The following is a 22,216-nucleotide window of genomic DNA, read 5'->3' on the forward strand; positions in this document are numbered from 1 at the left end:
TCCATCATGTCCTGGCAAGCATACACCGACCAATTAGTCGCCACCGGCAAGCTCGACAAGGCTGCGTTGTACTCGGCCGCCGGGGACTCCTTGTGGGCCCAAACCGGCGCGTTTGAGATCAAGCCCGAGGAAATCACCGCCATTGCCCAGGCCTACGCCGACCCCGCCGCGTTGCAAGCCCACGGGTTGAATGTCGGTGGCGAACCTTACTTGTTGTTGAGATCCGACGACCGTTCCATCTACGGCCGGGGCAAGGGCAAGGACAAGGACACCACCGGGGTGATCGCGGTGAAGACGAAGCAGGCGATTCTCGTCGCCCACTACCCCACCGGTGTCGTTGCCAACGAAGCCACCCTTATCGTGGAAAAGTTGGCCGACTACTTGATCTCGGTGGGCTACTAAGTGCTAGCGCTTGAAAGAGAGAGCCTCAAAATATATCTAGCCATGGCTCTACGATTTTAAATACACAAAGCAATTTGTCATGTGCACGTGATCACTACTTAAAATACTATAAAAGCTTAACACCTCTACCGTCTCTAATTCACCTGGACGTAGTTACCGGGGAAAACACCCTGTTGGCCGTTGTAACGCCCTGTCCACCACCCGTTGGCGTCCGCGGTGCGCTCGACAATTTCGATCACCGCGCCCGCAGGGAACAGCAAATCGCCCGCGGCCTGAGCGGTGTAGTCGTAAAGAGCGGTGCAAGTGGCCGCGGGCGCTGCCGCGGGAGCAGGAGCAGCAGCAGGGGGAGGGGCCCCGTAAGCAGTGGGGGCAGCAGCAGCAGCAGCAGCAGCAGCAGCGGGTGCCGCCGCCACCGCGGGTGCCGGTTGACCATAAGCCGGTGCTTGCGCTGGCTGGCCGTAAGCGGGAGCTTGAGCGGGTTGGCCGTAAGTCGGTGTCTGGCCATAGGCAGCAGGAGCGGCGGCGGCAGCGGCAGGAGCGGCGGCGGCAGGAGCGGCGGGGTTGTAGGTCGCCTTTTGGTCGGTGCCGTATTGAGTACCATAAGTCCCCGGGGAGTAAGCGGGCAATTGACCACCGGCAGCGGTGGGACTGGCAGGGCTAGCAACGCCAGGGGCACCCACCACCGGCGACGCCGGGTTGGAGCCGATCGGCGACGGGGTCTGGCCCATTTTGAGTTCCTGGTTACGTCTCACCGTCTCCAACTTGCGCTTAGCGTGGCCCACCTTGAAGTGAGCAATGCCTAACGAGTCGGCACGTTCTTCAGCGTCGCCCTTCTTGGCGTTGAAGCCCTCAACAATGTCCAGCGACAAGTCGAAGTTGGGCATCTTGAGCTCCTCCATCTTGTTGTACAACGTGTAGTAGATGTTCAATTGCATGTAGTAGAACGAGACGAACAACGGGTGGATGAACTGGTTCTGCATCTCGAACAATTGCGGGAGTTCCGTCTTCATCAACTCGTTGTAGTAGTCATATTCGGCCTGCGCCGTTTCCACTTCCGCCTGCGAGTTGTACATCTTTTCTTCGTCCTTAGACGTCGGTTCCTTCTTGCTTTGGTACTTGGCAAGAGTACGCTTGTGACGATCCAAGTCGACCTTCTTGTGCTCACGCTTAGTCGCCATCTTACGGATGTTGTTGATCACTTTGAGCAACTCCTGCGCCGGCGCCACCACCCGCTTCTCGATGAGTTCCAAATCGGGTTTGAGCTCGTCCTTGAGCTGGGTCATGGCGGCGCAGTAGTATTCCGCCAGCTGCACCCCTTCCGGGGAGTCTTCCAGGGCGTCAGGGTCAGCCATACCCCCAGCAATCGGCTTGTAAATCTCTTGCATGGCCCGGGCATACTCGATTTGCTCATCTAACATCAGATTGATCGCTTTAAAGTAACGGGTGGACTCCTCACTCAATTTCTTGGTCTCGATCTCGATCTCTTTAAACCGGGACTCGGCGTCCTGGTACACGGGGTCGTGGGTGAACTCACCCATGTTCATCTTCTGGCGCAACTGCTGCGGCGCCCGCACAATCGACTTCTTGAACCCCTTGAACGACATTGGCGGCTAGCTCACAGCGGACAATTGGCGTGCTTTCTCAGAGCGGTGAGAGTGGTACTGACCGGGTCACACTTGCGGTGTTTTTCAGTGGCACCTGCACGGAGGAGTGCGGCTCGGAACGGTAGGCAACTCAGACGAATGACACCAGGGCTGTGGCTAAGTGAGAGGCTTAGGCATTGTCCATTTTTGGTTTCCTACCTTTACAATGAAACTATTATGGTTATATCACTCACTTCCAAGAATTTCTTTTGCTTTTTTGCTTTTTTCTCGTTGGGGACAGAAGCCTGGGGGTAACCCCAAGTTTCGCACCCACTAGGGAATTTTTGGGTGTAGGGACCCTACACTGGCTTTTACACGGAGTAAGTATTAAAATACGTAAAATGGGGGGAGAAACAGAGAGAGAACTGAAGTAAAAAGAGGTAGCACAGAGCTCACTTGGAGTGGGTCAGAATCCAGTTGAACGCCTCGGTCAACCCGGTGCCGTCGATAGCCACCGTCGGCTGTACCGACCACATGTGTTGGCCGGTCAACTTGTTCAATTCGAACCTTTCAATGACCTCCTTGGGCTTAATCGCCCCCAGCACGTCCTGCTTGTTGGCAAGGACGATCAAAAGGCAGTTGGCCAACTCCTTGTCGTTGATCACCCGCATCAACTCCTTTTTCAGCTCGTCGAGGCGGTCGATGTCCAGCGAGTCCACCACGTAGATGAGGGCGTTGGTGCCGGTGAAATAGTGTCGCCACAACGGGCGGATTCTTTCTTGCCCACCGCAGTCCCACACGGCAAACAGAATGTTCTTATGCTTCACCGTCTCCACGTTAAACCCGACGGTGGGCACCGTCTTCAGCGTCTTCCCCAACTTCATCTTGTAGAGGATGGTCGTCTTGCCGGCGTTGTCCAACCCCAACATGAGAATCCGCATCTCCCGGTTCTTAAATAGCTTGGTAAGCACACTGCCCATCCTGGTGTCGTCGTTGGTGTGGCAGCCCTTTTTTCTCGTGAATTCTCGTGTCGTGTCCCATGTAAATAACACGCGCGCGTACGGCGTGCACACGCACCATCGCCTTGACGAAGACGGGTGCCGACGGCCGAAACCAGCGACAGCCCCTCAAGTAGCCAGGGGGATTGGCCAAAATCAACGTTACTTTTAACTTCGTAAATTTTGAGGTTATAGTGGTGCACTCCTCTATTTTGAGGACGGAATATGTCGGCTAGGGGGTGGGGCCACGCAGGGCGTTGCCTGGGTTTAACCATTCATCGCCACAAAGGTGCGAGATCAGTTATGGGTGGACGATACCCGAGTCAGCGATGAGATATCACCCACAACAACCTAAAATACTACTTTAGCCACATTCACATGGCGTAAAACTTAATATACTGGCCTCTACGAGTTTAGGCATCTTGCATAGCACCGAATCCGTAAGGGGAGCGAGACCACAAATTAGTTCGTGGGAACGAAAAACCCAAAAGGCTAATTCGCACAATATGGCAGATTAAATCTCGACAACGGTAGTAGTTGAATCATCAGGTTGATGGGGTCGCATCAGTTTAGCCGAGATTAACGAGCATGTTGGTGCATCGGGTGATAAATGGGCCCATTGAACGCAGCATAAGCGCTAATAGCTGCCCCTCTACTCTCAATGTAAAAAAATGTGTGGTGTAATTGTCGAGTGAGGTGACGGTTAGCGAGCCCTGTGATTTGGCGACTACACTATATGCACTCTATTAATTTCTTTCATTTTTTTTACCTTCACACTACCTTATGTATGTCGGAAAACAATACGGCATTGCCGGCGCCCGGTAGTGCCGATAATGATGATGATGCAAAAGGTTAATTGTCTTGGTAACGGTCCCACACCCGCGCCAACGACAACTTGACGTCGCCCTTGCTAAAGTGGGACAAATCAAAGTATTTCGGCGCCAATTTGACCAACCACTTGGGGTCCACCAGCGTCACCGTACGAATATAGTTTTTCAGCGTCAACACAAATTCATTGTAAAGCACCCACTCGCCAGTGTGTTTGTTTGAAGTGTCCAACACAGTCAGCGGGTGGATAAGCACTTCTTGGTTGTCCTTGACCGTCAAGTACAGCTTAGTCAGCCCCAGCTTCTTCTTGGCCACTTGCATAAACATCCCTGCTACAAGCGCCTGGCGAATGCTCAGCGAGTAGTTAGGGTCATCAAAGGGAATCAGGTTAAGCTCCAAGTCGTACCGTTCCATAAGACGGCGCAATTGCTGGCGTACATTGCGTGCCAGTTGTAACGACCGGTAGTTTAAGAAGTTATCGCGACACCATTGGTGTTGGCCCACTTGCTGAGCTTCACCCTGGTCAAACTCGTAGTAGACGTTGATAAACGTCAAGTGGTCACCGTCAGGGTGGGCAAACCGCATCTTGGCTTCGTCGGCAGCCTTACGGGCCAGCACTGGCCGTACGAAGAACTGGGGCACTGAGAGAGCCGCCACCACCGTCAACACTTCTTCGGAACAACCAAACGCCGGCGAGCCAATCAACATCACCGCCAACATCGGGTCCAAGGGGAAATTCAGGGCTAACCGACCAAGAGCAGTGAGGTCACCTTCATCGGAAAGACATTGTAAGTAGTTTAATTCTTCAAGCGCCCGCATCATCGTTTCGGGGGCGGGAGGATCCATAAAGTCGAAGTGGACCAAATCATCGATACCAAGTTTTTTAAGTTCAAGCACCGTCAGCGACAAGTTCAGCCGCAAGATTTCCGGGTACAGCTGGTCGATCAACTCCTTATTGAACGCTTCTTCAGTGTATAACCGGAAACACTTACCGGGACGAGTTCTACCAGCTCTACCAGCTCTTTGTTGGGCACTGGCCTTGGAGATGGGTGAGACAAGCAACGACTCGACCCGGATCCGCGGGTTGTATACTTTCTGTTTCAGGAAACCAGGGTCCACCACGTACACCACCCCATCGATGGTCAACGAGGTTTCGGCAATATTAGTGGACACAATCACCTTACGGCCGGGACGACCACCAGGCTTATACGGCTCGGGAGCAGGCTCAAAGATCTTCTGCTGCATGTAGGGAGGCAATGACCCGTACAACGGGTATACCTTCAAAGGACCACACCCTTGTTCTCTCACTAATTGGTTAGCTTCAAGGTCGATCTTACGACAGGCATCTTCGATTTCGTCTTCACCAGTGAGGAACACAAGGATATCCCCTTCATCTTCAGTGGCGTGGATTTGGAGCACAGTACGAATGGCCAGGTCAAGGTAGTCTCTCTGGAACTCAGGAGTATAGTAGATTTCTACCGGGTGAGTTCTCCCCGGTACGGCAAGCAACGGAGTCGGCTTATCGTTAAGACCAAAATACAGCTGGAATTTCTCAGCATCTAACGTAGCCGACATGACAATGATCTTCAAATCGGGACGACGCTGAGCCACTTGCTTCACAAGCCCCATCAAGATATCGGTGGCCAATGTCCGCTCGTGGGCTTCATCAAGAATTATACACGAGTAGCGCAGCAATTCGTGGTCGTCCATCGCTTCCCGCAACAACATACCATCGGTCATATATTTGAGCACCGTCTTGGGCCCCAGCTTGTGTTCAAACCGCACCGAGTACCCCACTTCGTCCCCTAACTCGACGTCCATTTCGTCGGCTACTCTCGCCGCCACCGACATCGCCGCCACTCTCCGTGGCTGGGTACACGCCACTTGCTTCCCCTCCAAATGAGGCATCTCGTCGTAAAGTACAAATTGAGGAATCTGGGTGGTTTTACCGGAACCGGTCTCACCAACAAACACCATGATCTGAGTAGAGTGGAAGATATCCAAGAACTCCTGCCGCTGGGCGTGCACGGGTAAGTTCTTTCTCACTTCATAAATGCCAAAGTACTTATCAGTGTAGTTTCTCCCCGTGAACGGGTTGATTTTGCCCGTTTCCAACTTCTGGGCCTGTTCCGCGGTGGTGTGGTGGCGCTTCATCCCCTTGAACTCGCCGGCATCGTGGTGGACAAGTTCCTCGGGGGTGCGGTTGTGGGTGTGAGTCTCCAGCTCCTCAGCCACCTTTTCCGCCACCAGGGTCTCGTCAAGCCTCGCTTTCTTCGTCTTCCGATCACCCATGATTATCGTAGGCGATGCCCATCGCGAAATTGCCATAGGCGTGCGGCGGCGGCCCTCGCCGCTGACGTCACAAACAGGACCAAACAATCAAATTAAAACCCAATAAATTGAAAGGTTTAATCATTGTGGTTTACGATAATCGTGCTACTGTAAATACTCTAGAACCTATGGTGGTGATTATCTTAGTATTAGCGAAAATTCGATGTTTACTGAATTAAATGGTCCAGAACCATCGACTGGGGCATCAGGCATGGCGATAAAATATCAACGGCGGTCACACATATGTCTGGGGGACGTGCACCTCAGGTTTCTTAACCAGTTGTGAAATTTATCGGTATTCCACACGATCCAGCCGTGCAGATATGCCGCACCCTTAGATTTGTGGTGATGAGAATCAGTGATCAAACAAGGGACAACGCCACCGAAATGGATGCGAAAATTTTGTAGTCAGGCATAACCATCAGCTGTGGTGATCCTTTGTATGTTTAACCATAGTTTTTTAACATTTCTCATCGTTTTTTCTCATTTCAATCATCACGTAAGCTGACATCGATGACCGTTGAAATGCTGATTTAAGAAAATCATGCAGCTGGCATATAAATCAATTATCGGGGGAAAAACGCCGTGGCCAACAGCAGCAGCAGTGTTATGGACATTGATTCGATGAGGGAAGTCATATTTTGGTGGGTATAGTCTGCTACTTCTCCTGATGTGTGTCTCAAACTTCTCTAAAAACTGCAAGCATTTTGGAGTTAAAGCGTCGTCAGGAAACACCCACAATGTGCTGCATGAGCAAGGAGGGCAGCGAGATGGGGAGAATGCGCCGGGAAGTAGCCTTTAACGTGGGTACGGTATCGTAAGTGTCGGGCATGGCCTCCGATGTCGGCCAGGGGTCTCGCCACCGATGCACTGACAGATTGTCGTGACGTACTTTTCCACATCGATGATTCTAGACTTGGCAATGCAAGATCATGGTTGGGGATGGTAGCCAGCTTGACCTCCTACAATTTAGTGGACTTGGGGGGTTTTGTGATAGTTGTCAATTACGAGAATAATACCGTCGACAACACTTTTCGTTGTGTCAAGTATTGCCTACGTAAAACTGTCAGTCTAGCCAACCCATATCATTATAGGCTAGACTTCCCCAGCATTTTCTTGGGTGCGTTCAACCACCACCAAGTTGTAGAGGTCATCGCGACCACGCACGGCGATAACCTCTAATCGATTCCAGACCACGCTAGAGTTAGCCAATAATTACTAGATATATGTCAAACGTCAGAGTAATATACTTTCAGAGAACTCTGAGTTTTCTGGTGTCTTATCAACCCCATCTTAGTGGTGTGACCCGTGTTTATATCTCGGCCAAGCCCCCCCGTCCACTGGTGGGAAGAGATTTTCCGGGTGTTAAAAAATTATTCTAGGTTAAGCCACAATCTCCCGACAAATTTCCAGTAGTCAGGGCCACCTCGACAATCAAATACCCTTTGTCTTTGCCCCCTGGCTGCGCCTTACCACCCCCCATGTATCACGTACCCAATTAAGTGGGTAGCACCAGATGACAACCGAGCGCGGCGACGCGGTGGGCATCGCCAGGGGCTCCCAGCAACAAGCGGCAACAACACGGCGGCGAGAGGCAGCAGTGTCCCACCAAATCTGGCCGGGGGCAGGGTGTGGGGCGGTTAAAATTCCTCTACACACATTGAAATCGCCTGATGACGTTACCAACGCCCACCACGAGCGGTATGTTCACCCTGATCGTCTGCGAGGGTGCGGTTTTGCCGGAGAATGCTGGGCTGTAGCGAAATATGTCGGCGGCGGCCTCGGTGACATGGGGTGGGGAGCACTGCGGTAAAAGCTTAAATATGACTAGCGAGATATGTGGCCGGATAATTAGTGGATTTTCGGGTGGAAACCGTTGTGGCCATGGTCGTGACCCCCGGTGGGGTGGGTGGCTGGTAGCGGGCGGCGCTGCTGTTCGGCACCACGGGTAAAGCGCGCCCTGCCCTATGTACATGCTGTCCCAATTAGGCACGCAGCCACCAAACATCATGCACAATAATTTTTCCTCGTCGGTGGGTTCCGGCACATACGCGCGTGTTGTTTAAATACATTGGCGACCGCATCAAAAAAAACGACCACAACCCCCCTCGCTATCCAACTTTTGTCATTCCTTTGTTGTCGTCAATAACACGCTTATGAAGTTCTCGATTCCGTTGTTGGCCACGGTGGCTCTCGCCGCCGCCGAGTGTTCGGTGGAAAACAACGTCTACTACTGTCTGCCCACTAAGAAGGTGGTGTTCACCAATGTCGGCTTCTCGGGCTCCTACAACAAGGTGACGCTGATGAACTCGCAGCTGGGCCAATGCTCGCTGCAACCGTACTCGTTCCTGGGGACGTTGGCCCCCGTCGACGAGGAATTGTCCGTCCACTTCCGCGGGCCCATCAACGTCAAGCAGTTTGGCGTCTACTACCCGTCGCTGGGCGCGCAACAACAAAAGCGCGAAGAGGACTGCCAGACGCGCCACGTCCACCACAAGCACAAGCGTGCCACCACTGAGGTCGTTATCACCCGTACCATCATCGTCGACGGCCAACAAACCCCCGTTGCCGCCACTGAAACCTTCAACGGGGACGAAAACTTGGCCGGGGTGCAAAAGGCGTACCGTCCCGATATCCTGACCAAGTCGGCCCCCACCACTACTCTGGCGGGTCCCCAACCCTCGGCCGCTCAAGCCGGCGACTGGACCAGAGTGTCGTACTACCAACCGGGTACCGGCAACAACGTCACCTTCTTGAACCACTTTGGTGGCCAAGGCTCGGGTGTGTGGGACTCGGTGTTCGGCAACTCGTTGTCGTACTGCAACCACGACGCCTCCGGCGGGCTGCTGTCGCCGGTGGTGTTGGACGACGTCACCATTGGCTCCAACAAGGAGTACATGATCATGTCGGGTGAAAAGTGTGACGAGCTGTGTGGCTACTGCCGTGACGGCACCGTCGCCTACAAGGGGTGGGCCGGTACCGAAAAGATCTTTGTGTTTGAATTCCTGATGCCCCACGAAGGCGACAAGAACTCGTTCAACGGCGACATGCCCGCGGTGTGGATGTTGAACGCCCAGATCCCCCGTACCTTGCAATACGGTAAGAAGGAGTGCTCGTGCTGGTCGACCGGGTGTGGTGAATTGGACTTGTTTGAAGTGTTGTTGGGTGGTTCTGACAAGATGATCGCTCACTTGCACACCTCGCAAGGCGCCCCCGCCGGCACCAACTACGGCGGTGGTGGTTCGCAAGACTACTTCAACCGTCCCACCGACGGCACGATGAAGGCGGCCGTCATCTTCCACGACGACCAGATCCACATCCAACAATTGGACGACTCGACCACCTTCGGCGACAACTTGTCGGCGGACACCGTCAACCAGTGGTTGGCCCAGGCTGGTTCCCAAGCCGCCATCGGATACTAGGTCTAGACTATTCGTTTGTATCTACCAAATCAAAATTGTTTCATTTTCTAGTCTAACCACCCAGTCTTGCCGTTGTAGCCAATTACGTAGACAGTGATTTAGGTTGCTAGGTGCGGTGTTGCTGATTACAATTTTACGCGTTGCGGGCGCCTAGGGGCAGCGGGGTGCATTTCCCCGTTGACGCGACTCAGCGCGGTGACACCACCCACCCGCACCGGGGCTGTGAGCGTCACAGCCTCAGGGGGGTGTATATTTAGCAGACAGTAAACATGTATAGGGGGTGGCAGGGAATGTTGCCGCTCCTGTCCCCTTAAACTAGTGTGCTGTTTTGCATTTACGTCACCCCCTATAGAGAAATATAGAAATTTCACTATTGTGTTTGTTTGTTGTGATGTGTCCGATGGCGTTTGCTTGGAAATTTCAGGTACCGGCGACCACCGCCTCTTCCGAAACCGCAAAACAATGGGTCCGCTTGGCACGCCCGGCGCCGACTCTAGAGATTTACCCGCCGAATTTATCACGAGACGAAAAGTGATGGAAGCAGCGTATTTCGATCCCAATTGCTTTGTGGGGCGGAGGTAAGCGGGTGAGTAAACGACAATAATTATTTTTAGTGTTTGATAGGTACGACGTAGGTTGTAGCGAGCGTTTTTGTGGAGTTAGACAGGGGGTGTATACCCAAAATAATTTTGTTAAAGTAGGAAATACTATCATATGAGCCTAAAGTCAAATGATGTAAGTCGTGTGCCTGCAAGCTGAACTCTTTGATCATCAACAAAATTAATGAACATTTATTGATGTCGTGATTGGAATGAATCTGGTACCTTGATTGCGCCTTTCATGTCACAGTGTATGGTGTATAGATATCAACAGAAAATACCATTACAGAGTAGCTACTAACTTCACCACCATGTCCAATATATTATAGAGTGTGTAAGGGGAGAGATGGCGTTAGCTAAACAGACGCTTGTTAAGTATCGCCGTTTGATTTATTTTTAAAATTTCATAATTTTTCGCCGATTAGCACCAATCACTGCGTCCTCCACAAAATCGGCAAACCCCTCTTGACAGCTCCTGATCAATTCTAAATTTTATAAACTATTGGTTTAATCCTGAAATTGATGGCTAAATTGACTATAAGTCCGATATCTCGTAATCACGCCGGCAAGGGTCCGGATTTTCTCCGGCGCCGATTTTTGACAATCGCTGGTAACCGTTGCTCGCTTACCATCGCTCCCAATATAATGTCGCTCGCCGACACCGCAAATTAGGTGATAACTGGTGACTACCACTGACCAATACTATAATTACTAAGTCCCCTTAAGATCGACCCACCCGCTAGACCCTGTGCCGGCGCTTCGGGTGCCGGTGCGGCTCATCGACTACCCCGCGAGCGGCGGGCGCCGATCATCACATGCGCCGGCGACACCCTCCACAAGGCGCCTGCCAACTACAGAAAAAGTTTCCGGCCACCACATGCTCTTCATCGTCGTCTTCATGGTGGCGTTCTGGCTCTGGGCCGTCACCTACGTCACCGTGGCCATGGCGGTGTTGCTCCCGATCATCGTGCTAGGCCCCGAGGCATTGTACGTGGTCCTGTATGCATACCATAGGGTTACCGGCCACACTCTTCCGATAAGAAGATTGCTCCAGGGCGAACCCGAACCATGCTGATTGGCGTTGACATTGGCACCCTGAGGCTCCGCATCAACCAGGTGATCGCCGAGCCGTTGCACATCGACACCAGCGGCGAACACTTCACCCAGAGCTCGGTAGCGGTGTGGGACTTGATCGCAAAGTGGCTTCCGCAACTCGACTTCCGCCCCACCAATGCCATCGCCATCACCGCCACCTGTCTGTTGGTGGTGCTCGAATTGACTACCTACGGCGGCCACCGGGTTTTACGCCCGTTCAACTGTCTTGCTGACCCCAAGCACTATACGCTGGCGGACGACCACGACGTGTGGATGTGGAAAGACCAGCGGGCGCTACGACAGGCGGATAAGCTTACGGAAGCGTTAAAAGGTACTGTATGGCTCCAGCAGCTCGGCGGGCGCATCACGCCCGAGATGGGGGTGGCGAAGCTCAAGTGGCTCAGCGACCACTACCGCGACCGCCACTTGGTGGTATTTGAGTATTATGACTGGATCCAGTACTTATTGCTTCACGGAGGCTACCATCGCGATAGCGACGGCCATGTCTACTTTGACTACCACCCAGTGACTACTCACTACAGCGCCGACAGCGCCGCCATTGACGGCTCCGTCAAAGGGTGGGGCGCTGAGCCGTGGGCCCGGTTCGGTATTGGCTCCCACATCACTGCCGGCTGTAGCAACAGCGACGGCACTATGCTCCCTCTCGGCGTCCCCGTGGGCGACGTCCATCCTACCATTCTCCTGCTCACCGACGCCAAGTCGATGATAGTAGCACTGGGGGGAATTGACGCCTACGCCGCCTGGCTTCTGATATACCGGCCCGACGCCAACCTGGTGCAGATGATCGCCGGCACGCTGACGTGTTTCTTCGTCGCCGATCACCGACGACGAGCGCTCCCCATCCCAGGGATATGGGGACCATATAAGGTAGTGGGACACGACCACGTCAACTTATTTGAGTTTGGCCAGCTGGTGACGGGCAAATTATTTGAGAGGATAATTGTTGACTTGTGCAATTTGGCTGGGGAAGTGCTGTATGAGGACCCGTTCCGCTTCTTAGAGCACAAAACCGAGGAGTTGGAGCAATTGTACAACCACCACATTTCCGAGATCATCAAGCCTTACATGTACTACGGGGACTTGGTCGGTAACCGTTCTCCCTATAATCTAAGCACGATGTCGGAGTTGGTGATTGATGGCCACAACTCACGCCCCGACCTCGCCAGTGTCCTCGACTTCCTGGTGGAGCTGATGGTGGTGCGCTATAATTTGACGATGGAGCACTTGGCGTTCCAAACCCGCCAGTTGATCGAGTGCTACTGCCAAGGCGCCCAGACCAGCGTCGACGGTATCGTGGTGGTGGGGTCGCAGGCGCAGAACGACCGGCTTCTACAGCTTATCGCCAACGTTACTGGACTCAAAGTGTTGCGGACGCAGACACTGATGGGCGAGTTTGGCGGCGCTATCGGCGCCACGATGATGGCGAAGATGGCGCGCCGGCTTATAGGCGTCCGCGTGAGCAAGTCGACGTACCACGAGGCGCTTGTCCAGCTGGTGGAGCCGGGGCGCCGCTACCAGGAGTTTACCCCGCGGCCCAATAATGTTCTCAGCAACAAGTACCGCTTCTATTGCCAGTTTGCCGATCTCCAGCACCGGTTCAAGCAGGCGATGGGCTAAATTATCAGTGTTTAATTACTCAACCCCCCCTGTAGACGATAGGCGCATCCAATAATACGACGTTACATTAAATGCCGCAGATCGCCAAAAGGACGCCCCCCTGGCGATTGTCGCCTGCCACCGGTTAAAATTGCCGCCGCCCCACACTTCGGAGTCATTTGGTGTCCGGAACCACCACTTTGGCCACTTACCAACCTATGGTCCCCGCGGCGGCCCCTCGGTGCCCAACGCCCCCTCGCCAGGGGACCCTGACCCCCGAGAATGGGCGCTTCCCCTCTTCGCGCCCATGCGCTCACTGCGCGCACGTCCCTGACAAACGCCCCACCACACCGACTACCAAATACTCTCTCAACCCCACCACGCTACAATGACCGGCTCTGGCGGCGACACCTACGCGGCGCCGCTATCGCCCCATGACCTGCTGGGAGAACTGCTGCGGCAGCGGCGGAAGGTGCTGGTCCGGGCGTGCGATGCGTGCTCGATCCGCAAAGTCAAATGTGAGTCCCAGCGCCCGTGCTCTCATTGTGTCGCCAACGGCCTCCAGTGTACGCTGCTCCGCCAGCGGAAGAAGCTGGGGCCAAAGAACTTGCACAAGAAAACGCTCAAGTCGATCCACACGTTGGTGCCAAGCGCGTCGACAACGCTGTCGCCGGAGAAGACGGTGGTGGCCGAGGCCGACGAGGCGAAAGCGCAACAGTACTTGTTGACGCCGCAAAACTTGATGGAGAACGTCGGGCTCATCAGCGACGAGCCCATCGTGTTTGAGTTGGTGAAACCGTTCACGGCGCAGCTGTTGGTGGTCAATTTCACCGAGTTATTGACGTTTCTCACTAACCACTTCGAAGGGTGTATGGACAAAGAGATTGTGGTGGTGGAGCGCCACAACGATAACGAGTTCTTGTCGACCCTTTTTGTCATCCTCACCCTTAATTTACTCATTGCCGAAGTGTTGATCAAGCTCAAAAAGCAAAAGTACCGCGAGTTCCACAAATACCCCAAGCGGCTGATTCAGGAACGCAACTTCAAAAACTTCAAAAACCTCACCCATTTCAAGTGCATCGAGGTGCTATCGTTGATCGAGAAGAACTTCATCATCCCCGCGGTTATCCCGGCGCAGCATATTCCGGTATCGTCGGCCCCTAACACTTTTGGCGTCTACTATAATTTGCTGTTGGGCCACTACCATATGTGCACCTACTACCACATTTTGAATTTGACCAACATCATGAACGGCGGCGATACCCCTAACGTCGGCCACTACGGTAACGAGCAGCAAGAACAGCAAAAGCTCTTGTTCTTGCGTAAGCTGATAAGCTACTTCCAGCTTTTAAACTTGAAGACAGCGTCCGAACACGCCGCTGCTGCCATCCAGCTCCACGAAATGTTCGAAATGCTCTACACTTGGGAACGGTACATGCTCTTATACTCGCTGACCACCTATGCCCTTGGCGTGCGGCGAAATAACGACGTCATCCTCCAGCTTGAACGAGAGAAATTCAGAACGAAAAAATTCATCGCTAACGCTTTTGACAAAAACGTGGTATATGCCCTTATTGAGGTTACGGAACTGGTGCCGGGACTTATCGAAAAATTGAGTCGAATTACCTTCCAAACGGCACCGGCAGTAGTGGAAGCGCAAACTCCGTACCTTCCGATCAAAGAGGCAGTGCTGCAATTAGCTCAGGACAACGCATTTGAAGTGATCAAGCAAATTTTCTTATTCAAAGTACTTTGCGGAGTGGGCCACTGGAATGTTGTCCAGGAACTTGATGAACAATTGACACTGGTGGCGGCAATTCTCAAAGGGGTGGCGGAAATGGACTCGTTCAAGGTGAAGATGCTGAACTTCCAGCTTCTCCCCCACATTCTCCACATGATCCGGGTGCGCCTCGACATCACCCAGGCCCCCATCAACCACGACATGTTGTTGACGCTTTCCGACTGCTTGATTCCTCATTTCAGCCACTTCAATAATATTAACAAGTTGATCAGGGCCAACCCCAGTCTCAACCAGTGGTTCACGGGGCTCCACGCTCTCAGAGAAGAGAGAGGCGGCGGGCCTGACCCCATGGCAGCAATGCCGCCAGTGCCGCCAGCGGCGCCGGCGATGGCATCGCTTGACGCCGCCCCGGTGGCGGTAGTGCCCCTGGCCGCGTACCCTCACCCTCCTCCGCCGCCAGTGACGTCACTGGTACTGGCACTGGAGTGGGACTTGCCGATGAGCGAGCTGTCGCATAATCTCCTCTCGTTGTTCAACCAGATCTCGGAGGACTCAGCTAACTTGGAAACGTTGTTTGGTCTCGGACAGCCCGAGACTAAAGCCGACTTTAACTTATAGACCATACTTATACATATACTTTAGACGAGCTGACACACAGTAATAATGATGTATTTTTGTTTGCTTCTTTTCCGAGGCGTATGGTTGTTGTACGTTAACCTAATCGATGTGAAAGCTCTATATATGGTAATGGTGTTATTTATGATTGGTACGAATAAAAAAAAGCTTCAATAGCTCAATTCATTTGTACAGGCTACAGCGTCGTCGAATAGAGGCTAGCATTGTTTCTTCGTTAGCTTTTAGGGTCTCAAGCCCCTGATTCGCACCACCACACGAGGCTGAACCACAACAAACGGCTGCTACTTTCACCACCTATAAATGGGACGACAATAAAAATTTGTGTACCTATACCCCAAGCTCTCAAACTACACGTACAACCACCCTCTATACTCCATAACCCTCGTCTATCCCCCGCTCGGGGCCTATTGCCCCCCGCACTGTCTCAAGTCTGCTGGCTCGGCTACGGGGTTTTTTCGCGGCGAGCAAACAACTGTCGACAATTTTAGTCTCAGACCAGCGAAGGATACACGAGAAGGTAAGTGGCGCTTAATTATCGGTGGCACCGCTAGTTGTGCTGGGTAAACGACTTTGATTGGCCGTGACTGATGACCTGATGGCATCAAAAACTCATTAAACCCGCTGGGTGGTCGAGATCACGCGTGGTCTCCCAGTGCCCACACCAGTGAGGGGCGCCACCTGGTGACCGCGACAACAACTGTACTAACCCAAGTAGATGGACATGGACGCCGACGTTGTTATGGAGGACGTTGACGACAAGAAGCCCATTCTGAAAAAGCCCGTCGACTCCACCAATCCCCAGACCGCAGAACTCACGCCGCAGACGGTGGGCCAGTTGGACCAATGGATCGAGCGGTTGGGCAAGTGCGAGCCCCTTAGCGAAAACGAGGTGAAGCAGTTGTGTGACATGGCCGTTGACGTGTTGCAATTCGAAGAAAACGTCCAGCCAGTGCTGGTGCCGGTGACGATTTGTGGTGACGTTCACGGCCAGTTCCACGACCTCATCGAGCTTTTCAAAATTGGTGGCCCTTGTCCCGACACCAACTACTTGTTCATGGGTGACTACGTCGACCGGGGTTACTACTCGGTGGAGACGGTGTCGTACCTTGTGTGCATGAAGGTGCGGTACCCGGGGCGGATCACCATCCTCAGAGGCAACCACGAGTCGCGACAAATCACTCAGGTGTACGGTTTCTACGACGAGTGCTTGCGAAAGTACGGGTCGGCGACGGTGTGGAAGTTGTTCACCGACCTCTTTGACTACTTCCCGATCACGGCGTTGGTGGACAATAAGATCTTCTGTTTGCATGGTGGGTTGCTGCCAATGGTGGAGACCATCGACCAGGTGCGCGAGCTTAATCGTATCCAAGAAGTGCCCCACGAAGGGCCGATGTGCGATTTGTTGTGGTCGGATCCTGACGACCGTGGCGGGTGGGGGATATCGCCCAGAGGTGCCGGTTTCACGTTTGGCCAAGATATCTCCGAGCAATTCAACCACACCAACGACTTGTCGCTCATTGCCCGCGCCCACCAGTTGGTGATGGAAGGGTTTTCGTGGTCGCATCAAGAGGCGGTGGTGACGATCTTCTCCGCCCCCAACTACTGCTACCGTTGCGGTAACCAGGCCGCCATCATGGAGGTCGACGAACAGCACAACAGACAGTTCTTGCAGTACGACCCCAGTGTGCGCCCGGGCGAGCCCACCGTCACTAGGAAAACCCCGGACTACTTTTTGTAAACCAACTTATGACACCCGTACGACACAGGCAACGACTTATGTAGCAATACTACAAACCGAGCAAATGGCATTTCGTAAAGAATAATCAGATCTCCGATAGTCACCACAAAATCAATTATTGGATTTGTCTGATTGTTGGGCGATTGATATTATTCCACAATCTCTATTATCAAATACAATTATTGTCACCGATGTCAGTTGTTAATTATAAATTGAATTACTTCACTTTCAATCGACAAGGTTCATAATGTTACCTTCTGATCTTAATTTTTCATTAAAAGGCTCGCTTAGTTTTTCATAGGCAGTAACATGTAAGATCTTTGACAAACAGAAAAACAAATTATGTTGGCCTATCGTCAATTAAGTAACGTCGAGAAAACAATTTTAACAACCACTAACTACAAATCACTATCATTATCCAATTTGGCTACGGCTAGGTCGCGTGGTGGGGTTCGCGACCTGCACAGAGCCAGGCGCACTCTGGCCAACCAAATGGCGGTAAAAAAAAACCATGCCCAGGAACATCGAAGTACCCATGTTGCGTTCGATTACCAAGACGCTGTGCCGCAATTACACGTCGTTGCTGCCGTTGGCAACCGACTTGAACATCACCAAGAACGGCAAGGTCCTCCAGGCCGTGGGTTCGGGGTTGCGCTCGTCGCGGACCGGGTACACCGTCACCGTGTTCGGGGCGGCTGGGTGTATTGGTCGTTACACCGCCGCCAAATTGGCCAAGCACGGTACCACCACCGTCGTCCCTTACCGTGACGACATGAAGAAGCGTTTCCTCAAGGTGCTGGGGGACCTTGGCGTCGTCAACTTTGTCGAATTTGACTCGCGCAACATCAAGTCGATCCAGGACTCCGTCGCCCACTCCGACGTCGTCATCAACTGCATTGGTGCTGACTACAACACCAAGAACTTCTCCATGGCCGACGTCAACATTGGCATCGCCGAAAGAATCGCCCGCCTCACCAAGGAAGCCGGCGTCCCCCGGTTCATCCACCTCTCGTCGTACAACGCCGACCCCAACCTGGATTCGGTGTTTTACGCCACCAAGGGTATCGGTGAACAAGCGGTGAGAGAAGCCTACGGCTCCGACATCACCATCGTCCGTCCCTCCCCCGTCTTCGGCAGAGAAGACAACTTGCTCAACTACTTGGGCCCCAAGACGAAGATGTGGCTGCCCAACCGCAACGCCAAGAAGGTGAGACCCGTATACGCCTTGGACGTTGCCGAAGCGCTTCAAAAGATGGTCTACGACGACTCCACCGCCGGCCAGACCTACGAATTGTACGGTACTGAGTACTCGTATGCCGAAATTCGGGAAATGATCCACAACATCACTCACCACGACGGTTACATCTTGCTGTTGCCTTACACCAACGCCGACTACTACGCCCCTCTTCAATTGCTCAAGTTGGTGGCGTGGGCTAAGCAATTCTTGTACTGGAAGACCACCAACCCCGACCAGATCCAACGTCACTTGATCGACCAAAAGGTCGACCCCACCGCCAAGACGTTTGCCGACTTGGGCATCAAGCCCACCGAGCTTCCCGACGTGTTGTTCAGCTTGGTCAAGCAATGGAGACACCCGTTGATCGCCCTTCAAGGTCCCGACTCCGGCACCAGTGCCAAGCAAGCGGCCAAGTTGCGCCAAATTGAACACTTCTCTTAGAAGTAACGAGCATTATAGAAAACGACTAATAAATGATAAAGAAATTTGGTTTATGTAATTCATAAATTGTAAGCGTAATTGTCGTAATTTCTTCGCACTATACCACCGCGGCTGCCACTTTTCGCACCCATCGCCTCATGATTGTCCCCGGCGATGTTATCGAAGACCACCCCCTGGTGATGGGTCCCGGGGTGTATGAGGACCACGACCGGGCCATCCCCACCGTGGCAGGCTACTACCACACCCAGAAACGGAAACAAGGGCTTGTCGCCTACGTTGAGTCCGCGGGCAAACACTACGTGCCTCATCTCCACGACATGGTCGTGGGCATCGTTGTCGGCACCATTGGTGAATCATACAAAGTCCAGCTTCAGGACTTCTGCCAGCCGGTGCTCTTAAGCTTTTACTCCTTCGCTAACGCTACCAAGAAGAACCGCCCTCAACTAAAACAAGGGCAAGCAGTGTACGCTCGGATATCGCAAGCCATCCCTGAAATCGATATTGAAATTGAATGTGTCGATGCCGCCGGTAAGGACGGCGGGTTTGGTCCCTTGGACGACCAAGGGATGGTGGTGGACATCGGCAACTTGGCCTACGCTCGTGAGCTCTTATTTAACCATAAACTGCCGGTGCTTGAACACCTTGCCACTAAATGCAAGTTTGAAGTTGCTGTCGGCACCAACGGCAAGGCGTGGATCCGTGCTGGTGATGCCGCCAACCCCAACTTACGAGGCACCATCGCTGCCGCCAACTACGTGGTGGAAATGCAACACCACCCGGCCGAGGACGCTGCCGAGGTGTTGGACCGGGTATGGGCCCAATACCAAGTCGACGAGGACGTCGACCACGAATGACCACGACGAAGCTTTATAGGATTACGCCACTAATAGAATGAAAGGTTATGACTTGCTGCAAATGAAAGAGTAAAAATCGATAAGACTAATAGGACACCAAAATCATGGATTCAAGTAACACTAGAGATTGGTAGTTTTCTTTATCGAGTTATTGTAGTTTTTTAGGCCATCACTGTAGATATCGCTTTCACCAGTCGCGGTGCGATGACCATCACTGATGAGGCTAGAGAAGCCCAGCGGCTAGCGCAGAAGGAACAGCAGCGACAGAAGCAGTTGCGCCGCAAGAATTACCATGACCTACAAGTACAGGGTACCAACAACTCGCTGATCGTATCCAAACGGCTGGTGGAGCAATTATACACCCCCCATGTCGAACCCCAATTGGGAGAATGGTTCAAGTATTTCGTCCCCAAGGCTAAGCGCCGGTCTCCCGCTATCAACAGGGGTTACTGGATCCGGATGGAAGCGATTAAACGTACTGTGGTTAACGTGCTCCGGCTGTACCCGGGGAAACGGGTGGCAGTGGTCAACTTAGGGTGTGGCTTCGACCCGTTGCCATTTCAGCTCTTCAGCTTAGGCATTGACGTTGAGTGCTACGATATCGACTACCCCGATCTTATTGCCAATAAGCAAGCGATGATCGACGCGGCAGAGCCCGTCCAGCAGGTGATTAAGGACCGCAAGTACCATTTGGTCGGGTGCGATATGAACCACGCCGATAGCTACGAAAAAGTAGTGAAACAGATCGACGCCGACGTCGCCATTTTTATTGCTGAAGTGCTGTTAGCGTATATGAAGCCCGACGACGCTGACGCCGTCATTGCTCTTCTGGCGACCCACCCTAACCCTCATTTCGTCATTCTCGAACAGATGATGCCCTTAGGTCCCGATACCGTATTTGCCAAAAAGATGATGCACCACTTTGACCATCTCCGCCACCCGCTCCAGCTGATTGAACGCTACCATACTCGAGATCTTCAACAACAACGGTTTAGCCGATGGTTCTCGCTGGTGGAACTGAAAGATCTTTATGAGGTGTGGCGAGACTATATTGACGACGAAACCAAAGCTAAAGTGGCCGAGGTGGAGCCGTTTGACGAGTGGGAGGAGTTTATCCTCTTTTGCCACCACTACCTTGTTACTCACGCGTGTAACGATGGCCACCTTTACTTGGGTGAACGGCCGCCGGCGCCGGCGCCGCTTGCGCTCGAACACTGTCACTGGGAAAAACTGGACCCGCTCGAGCTTAAGTTCCCCGCCGCTTGCGCTTTGTCCCTGGGGGTGTTAGTGCACGGTGGTCTCGGCCAAACCCGCAGCGATGCCACGTTAATTGATGGTAAACTTGTGGCCCCGTCTGATCCTCAGCCGCTGGCGCGGATGAACCACACGGTGGTGGCTCTTCCGGGGCTGGACAGGGCTTTGCTCATCGGCGGTCGAGGTCGCCCCGGGCTCGATTACGACGACGTGTGGTTGTTTGACAATGGCGCCTGGCGCCAGTTGCCGGCGCTTCCGTTTTCGTTAAGTCGCCATGCCGCCGCTGCCATCAGCGCCTCTGAGGTTCTTGTGGTCAGCACCCACGGCATTCAGGTTTACGACATCAATACGCACACCGCTAATATCATCAACGGCGATATTTGTCTCGCCAGCGCCGGTATCGCCGTTGATAGCAGCGGGCAATACGCCTACATCGTCGGCGGCATGAGCGACCGTCTCGCACCCACCACCTCCGACGCTATCTACCGCGTCGACATCGTCCTGGGGGCCGCCACCGTTATCAGTCGCGACCCTCACTACGCCCGCATCGGCGCCCTGGTCGCCTGCCACGGTGCCACATTAGTAATTGCCGGCGGCATCAACCCGCTAGCCCTTACCGCCGACGTGCTTTACGTGGACGTTACATCGCTATCGGTGACGGCGACGTCGATCCCGGGGCTGGTACTTATCGGCCACCATCTAGTTACCACCAATGGCGCGATGGCGATCGTCGGCGGCGGCGCGGTGTGCTACTCGTTTGGCAACGTCTACAACCCTAGCTACACCATGCCTCTAAGCCACTTGGCGTAGACAGCGCCGCACCATCGTATGCCAATTTGAAACTTTGTATCTAGTTTAGTAAACATTTCCTCATTGTCGAGCAGACACTAGACACAACCGTTTTAGTGTCGACGGGGGACCCCGGGTGGTGAGCCCTGGCCACATACGAAAAAGAGGGGCGTTGGTTCTCGGGCTGCCCAGCCCCGGAGTTGTCATTATAGCCAACGAAAAAATTCATTTCCGCAACTAAGCCCACCCCCACCCTTCCGCGAGCAGCCTCTGCACCCCATGACGCACTCGGCATTATAATGGGCTCATCGGGCTAGGCTCCCAACACGGCAACTCACACCACCCACCACTAACCCCGAGAAACGGAGATCCCCTATACTAGCACACTCTAAACGACCACCGTGCCACCACCGTGCCGCCAGCCTCCTGTAAACGCCCCCCGAGGCTTCCGCGTAGCGCCTTCAATTATGTCGCCTTTTGTGCGACTGAGGCAGGCACGATTACTGATATGCCCGCCGCCATTAGAGATACCCGCAGCGGCGCCCCAACTGGAGGGCATCCGGTACACTGCCCCGGCATCGTCCGCGTTTGGGCCCCGAGATTGCTTCGGCAGCGGCGTACCGCCCACACGACCCATCCCCGATATATATT

The 22,216-nt window shown here is 53.5% G+C and overlaps 11 protein-coding genes across 11 annotated transcripts; 8 read left to right on the forward strand and 3 right to left on the reverse strand. All coding sequences in view use genetic code 12, as the record gives it.

Annotated features, from left to right (window-relative positions):
- Window positions 1–6: 6 nt before the first annotated feature.
- Window positions 7–402, forward strand: PFY1 (profilin; the record flags this gene model as incomplete). The annotated part of the gene is made up of 1 exon (XM_034157623.1): window positions 7–402. The coding sequence occupies one exon, from the start codon at window positions 7–9 to the stop codon at window positions 400–402; it is 396 nt and encodes a 131-aa protein (XP_034010483.1).
- Window positions 403–536: 134 nt separating this feature from the next.
- RVS167 (amphiphysin) lies at window positions 537–2,006 on the reverse strand (the record flags this gene model as incomplete). The annotated part of the gene is made up of 1 exon (XM_034157625.1): window positions 537–2,006. One exon carries the CDS (start codon window positions 2,004–2,006, stop codon window positions 537–539), a length of 1,470 nt encoding a protein of 489 aa, XP_034010484.1.
- Window positions 2,007–2,437: 431 nt separating this feature from the next.
- On the reverse strand, window positions 2,438–2,965 carry ARF3 (Arf3p; the record flags this gene model as incomplete). The annotated part of the gene is made up of 1 exon (XM_034157626.1): window positions 2,438–2,965. The coding sequence occupies one exon, from the start codon at window positions 2,963–2,965 to the stop codon at window positions 2,438–2,440; it is 528 nt and encodes a 175-aa protein (XP_034010485.1).
- Window positions 2,966–3,835: 870 nt separating this feature from the next.
- DIURU_004722 (DEAH-box ATP-dependent RNA helicase) lies at window positions 3,836–6,103 on the reverse strand (the record flags this gene model as incomplete). Its single annotated transcript, XM_034157627.1, has 1 exon — window positions 3,836–6,103. One exon carries the CDS (start codon window positions 6,101–6,103, stop codon window positions 3,836–3,838), a length of 2,268 nt encoding a protein of 755 aa, XP_034010486.1.
- A 2,195-nt stretch (window positions 6,104–8,298) lies between these two features.
- Window positions 8,299–9,564, forward strand: TOS1 (Tos1p; the record flags this gene model as incomplete). The annotated part of the gene is made up of 1 exon (XM_034157628.1): window positions 8,299–9,564. The coding sequence occupies one exon, from the start codon at window positions 8,299–8,301 to the stop codon at window positions 9,562–9,564; it is 1,266 nt and encodes a 421-aa protein (XP_034010487.1).
- Window positions 9,565–11,231: 1,667 nt separating this feature from the next.
- DIURU_004724 (uncharacterized protein) lies at window positions 11,232–12,896 on the forward strand (the record flags this gene model as incomplete). Its single annotated transcript, XM_034157629.1, has 1 exon — window positions 11,232–12,896. The coding sequence occupies one exon, from the start codon at window positions 11,232–11,234 to the stop codon at window positions 12,894–12,896; it is 1,665 nt and encodes a 554-aa protein (XP_034010488.1).
- A 367-nt stretch (window positions 12,897–13,263) lies between these two features.
- Window positions 13,264–15,234, forward strand: DIURU_004725 (Zn(II)2Cys6 transcription factor domain-containing protein; the record flags this gene model as incomplete). Its single annotated transcript, XM_034157630.1, has 1 exon — window positions 13,264–15,234. One exon carries the CDS (start codon window positions 13,264–13,266, stop codon window positions 15,232–15,234), a length of 1,971 nt encoding a protein of 656 aa, XP_034010489.1.
- A 733-nt stretch (window positions 15,235–15,967) lies between these two features.
- On the forward strand, window positions 15,968–16,990 carry PPH21 (phosphoprotein phosphatase 2A catalytic subunit; the record flags this gene model as incomplete). The annotated part of the gene is made up of 1 exon (XM_034157631.1): window positions 15,968–16,990. One exon carries the CDS (start codon window positions 15,968–15,970, stop codon window positions 16,988–16,990), a length of 1,023 nt encoding a protein of 340 aa, XP_034010490.1.
- Window positions 16,991–17,501: 511 nt separating this feature from the next.
- On the forward strand, window positions 17,502–18,668 carry DIURU_004727 (uncharacterized protein; the record flags this gene model as incomplete). The annotated part of the gene is made up of 1 exon (XM_034157632.1): window positions 17,502–18,668. The coding sequence occupies one exon, from the start codon at window positions 17,502–17,504 to the stop codon at window positions 18,666–18,668; it is 1,167 nt and encodes a 388-aa protein (XP_034010491.1).
- A 137-nt stretch (window positions 18,669–18,805) lies between these two features.
- On the forward strand, window positions 18,806–19,522 carry DIURU_004728 (exosome non-catalytic core subunit; the record flags this gene model as incomplete). The annotated part of the gene is made up of 1 exon (XM_034157633.1): window positions 18,806–19,522. The coding sequence occupies one exon, from the start codon at window positions 18,806–18,808 to the stop codon at window positions 19,520–19,522; it is 717 nt and encodes a 238-aa protein (XP_034010492.1).
- Window positions 19,523–19,726: 204 nt separating this feature from the next.
- Window positions 19,727–21,586, forward strand: DIURU_004729 (tRNA methyltransferase; the record flags this gene model as incomplete). The annotated part of the gene is made up of 1 exon (XM_034157634.1): window positions 19,727–21,586. One exon carries the CDS (start codon window positions 19,727–19,729, stop codon window positions 21,584–21,586), a length of 1,860 nt encoding a protein of 619 aa, XP_034010493.1.
- Window positions 21,587–22,216: the final 630 nt, after the last annotated feature.

This window comes from Diutina rugosa (assembly GCF_008704595.1).
Source record: "Diutina rugosa strain CBS 613 chromosome Unknown scaffold81_size37126, whole genome shotgun sequence".
Lineage (NCBI taxonomy): Eukaryota > Fungi > Ascomycota > Pichiomycetes > Serinales > Debaryomycetaceae > Diutina > Diutina rugosa.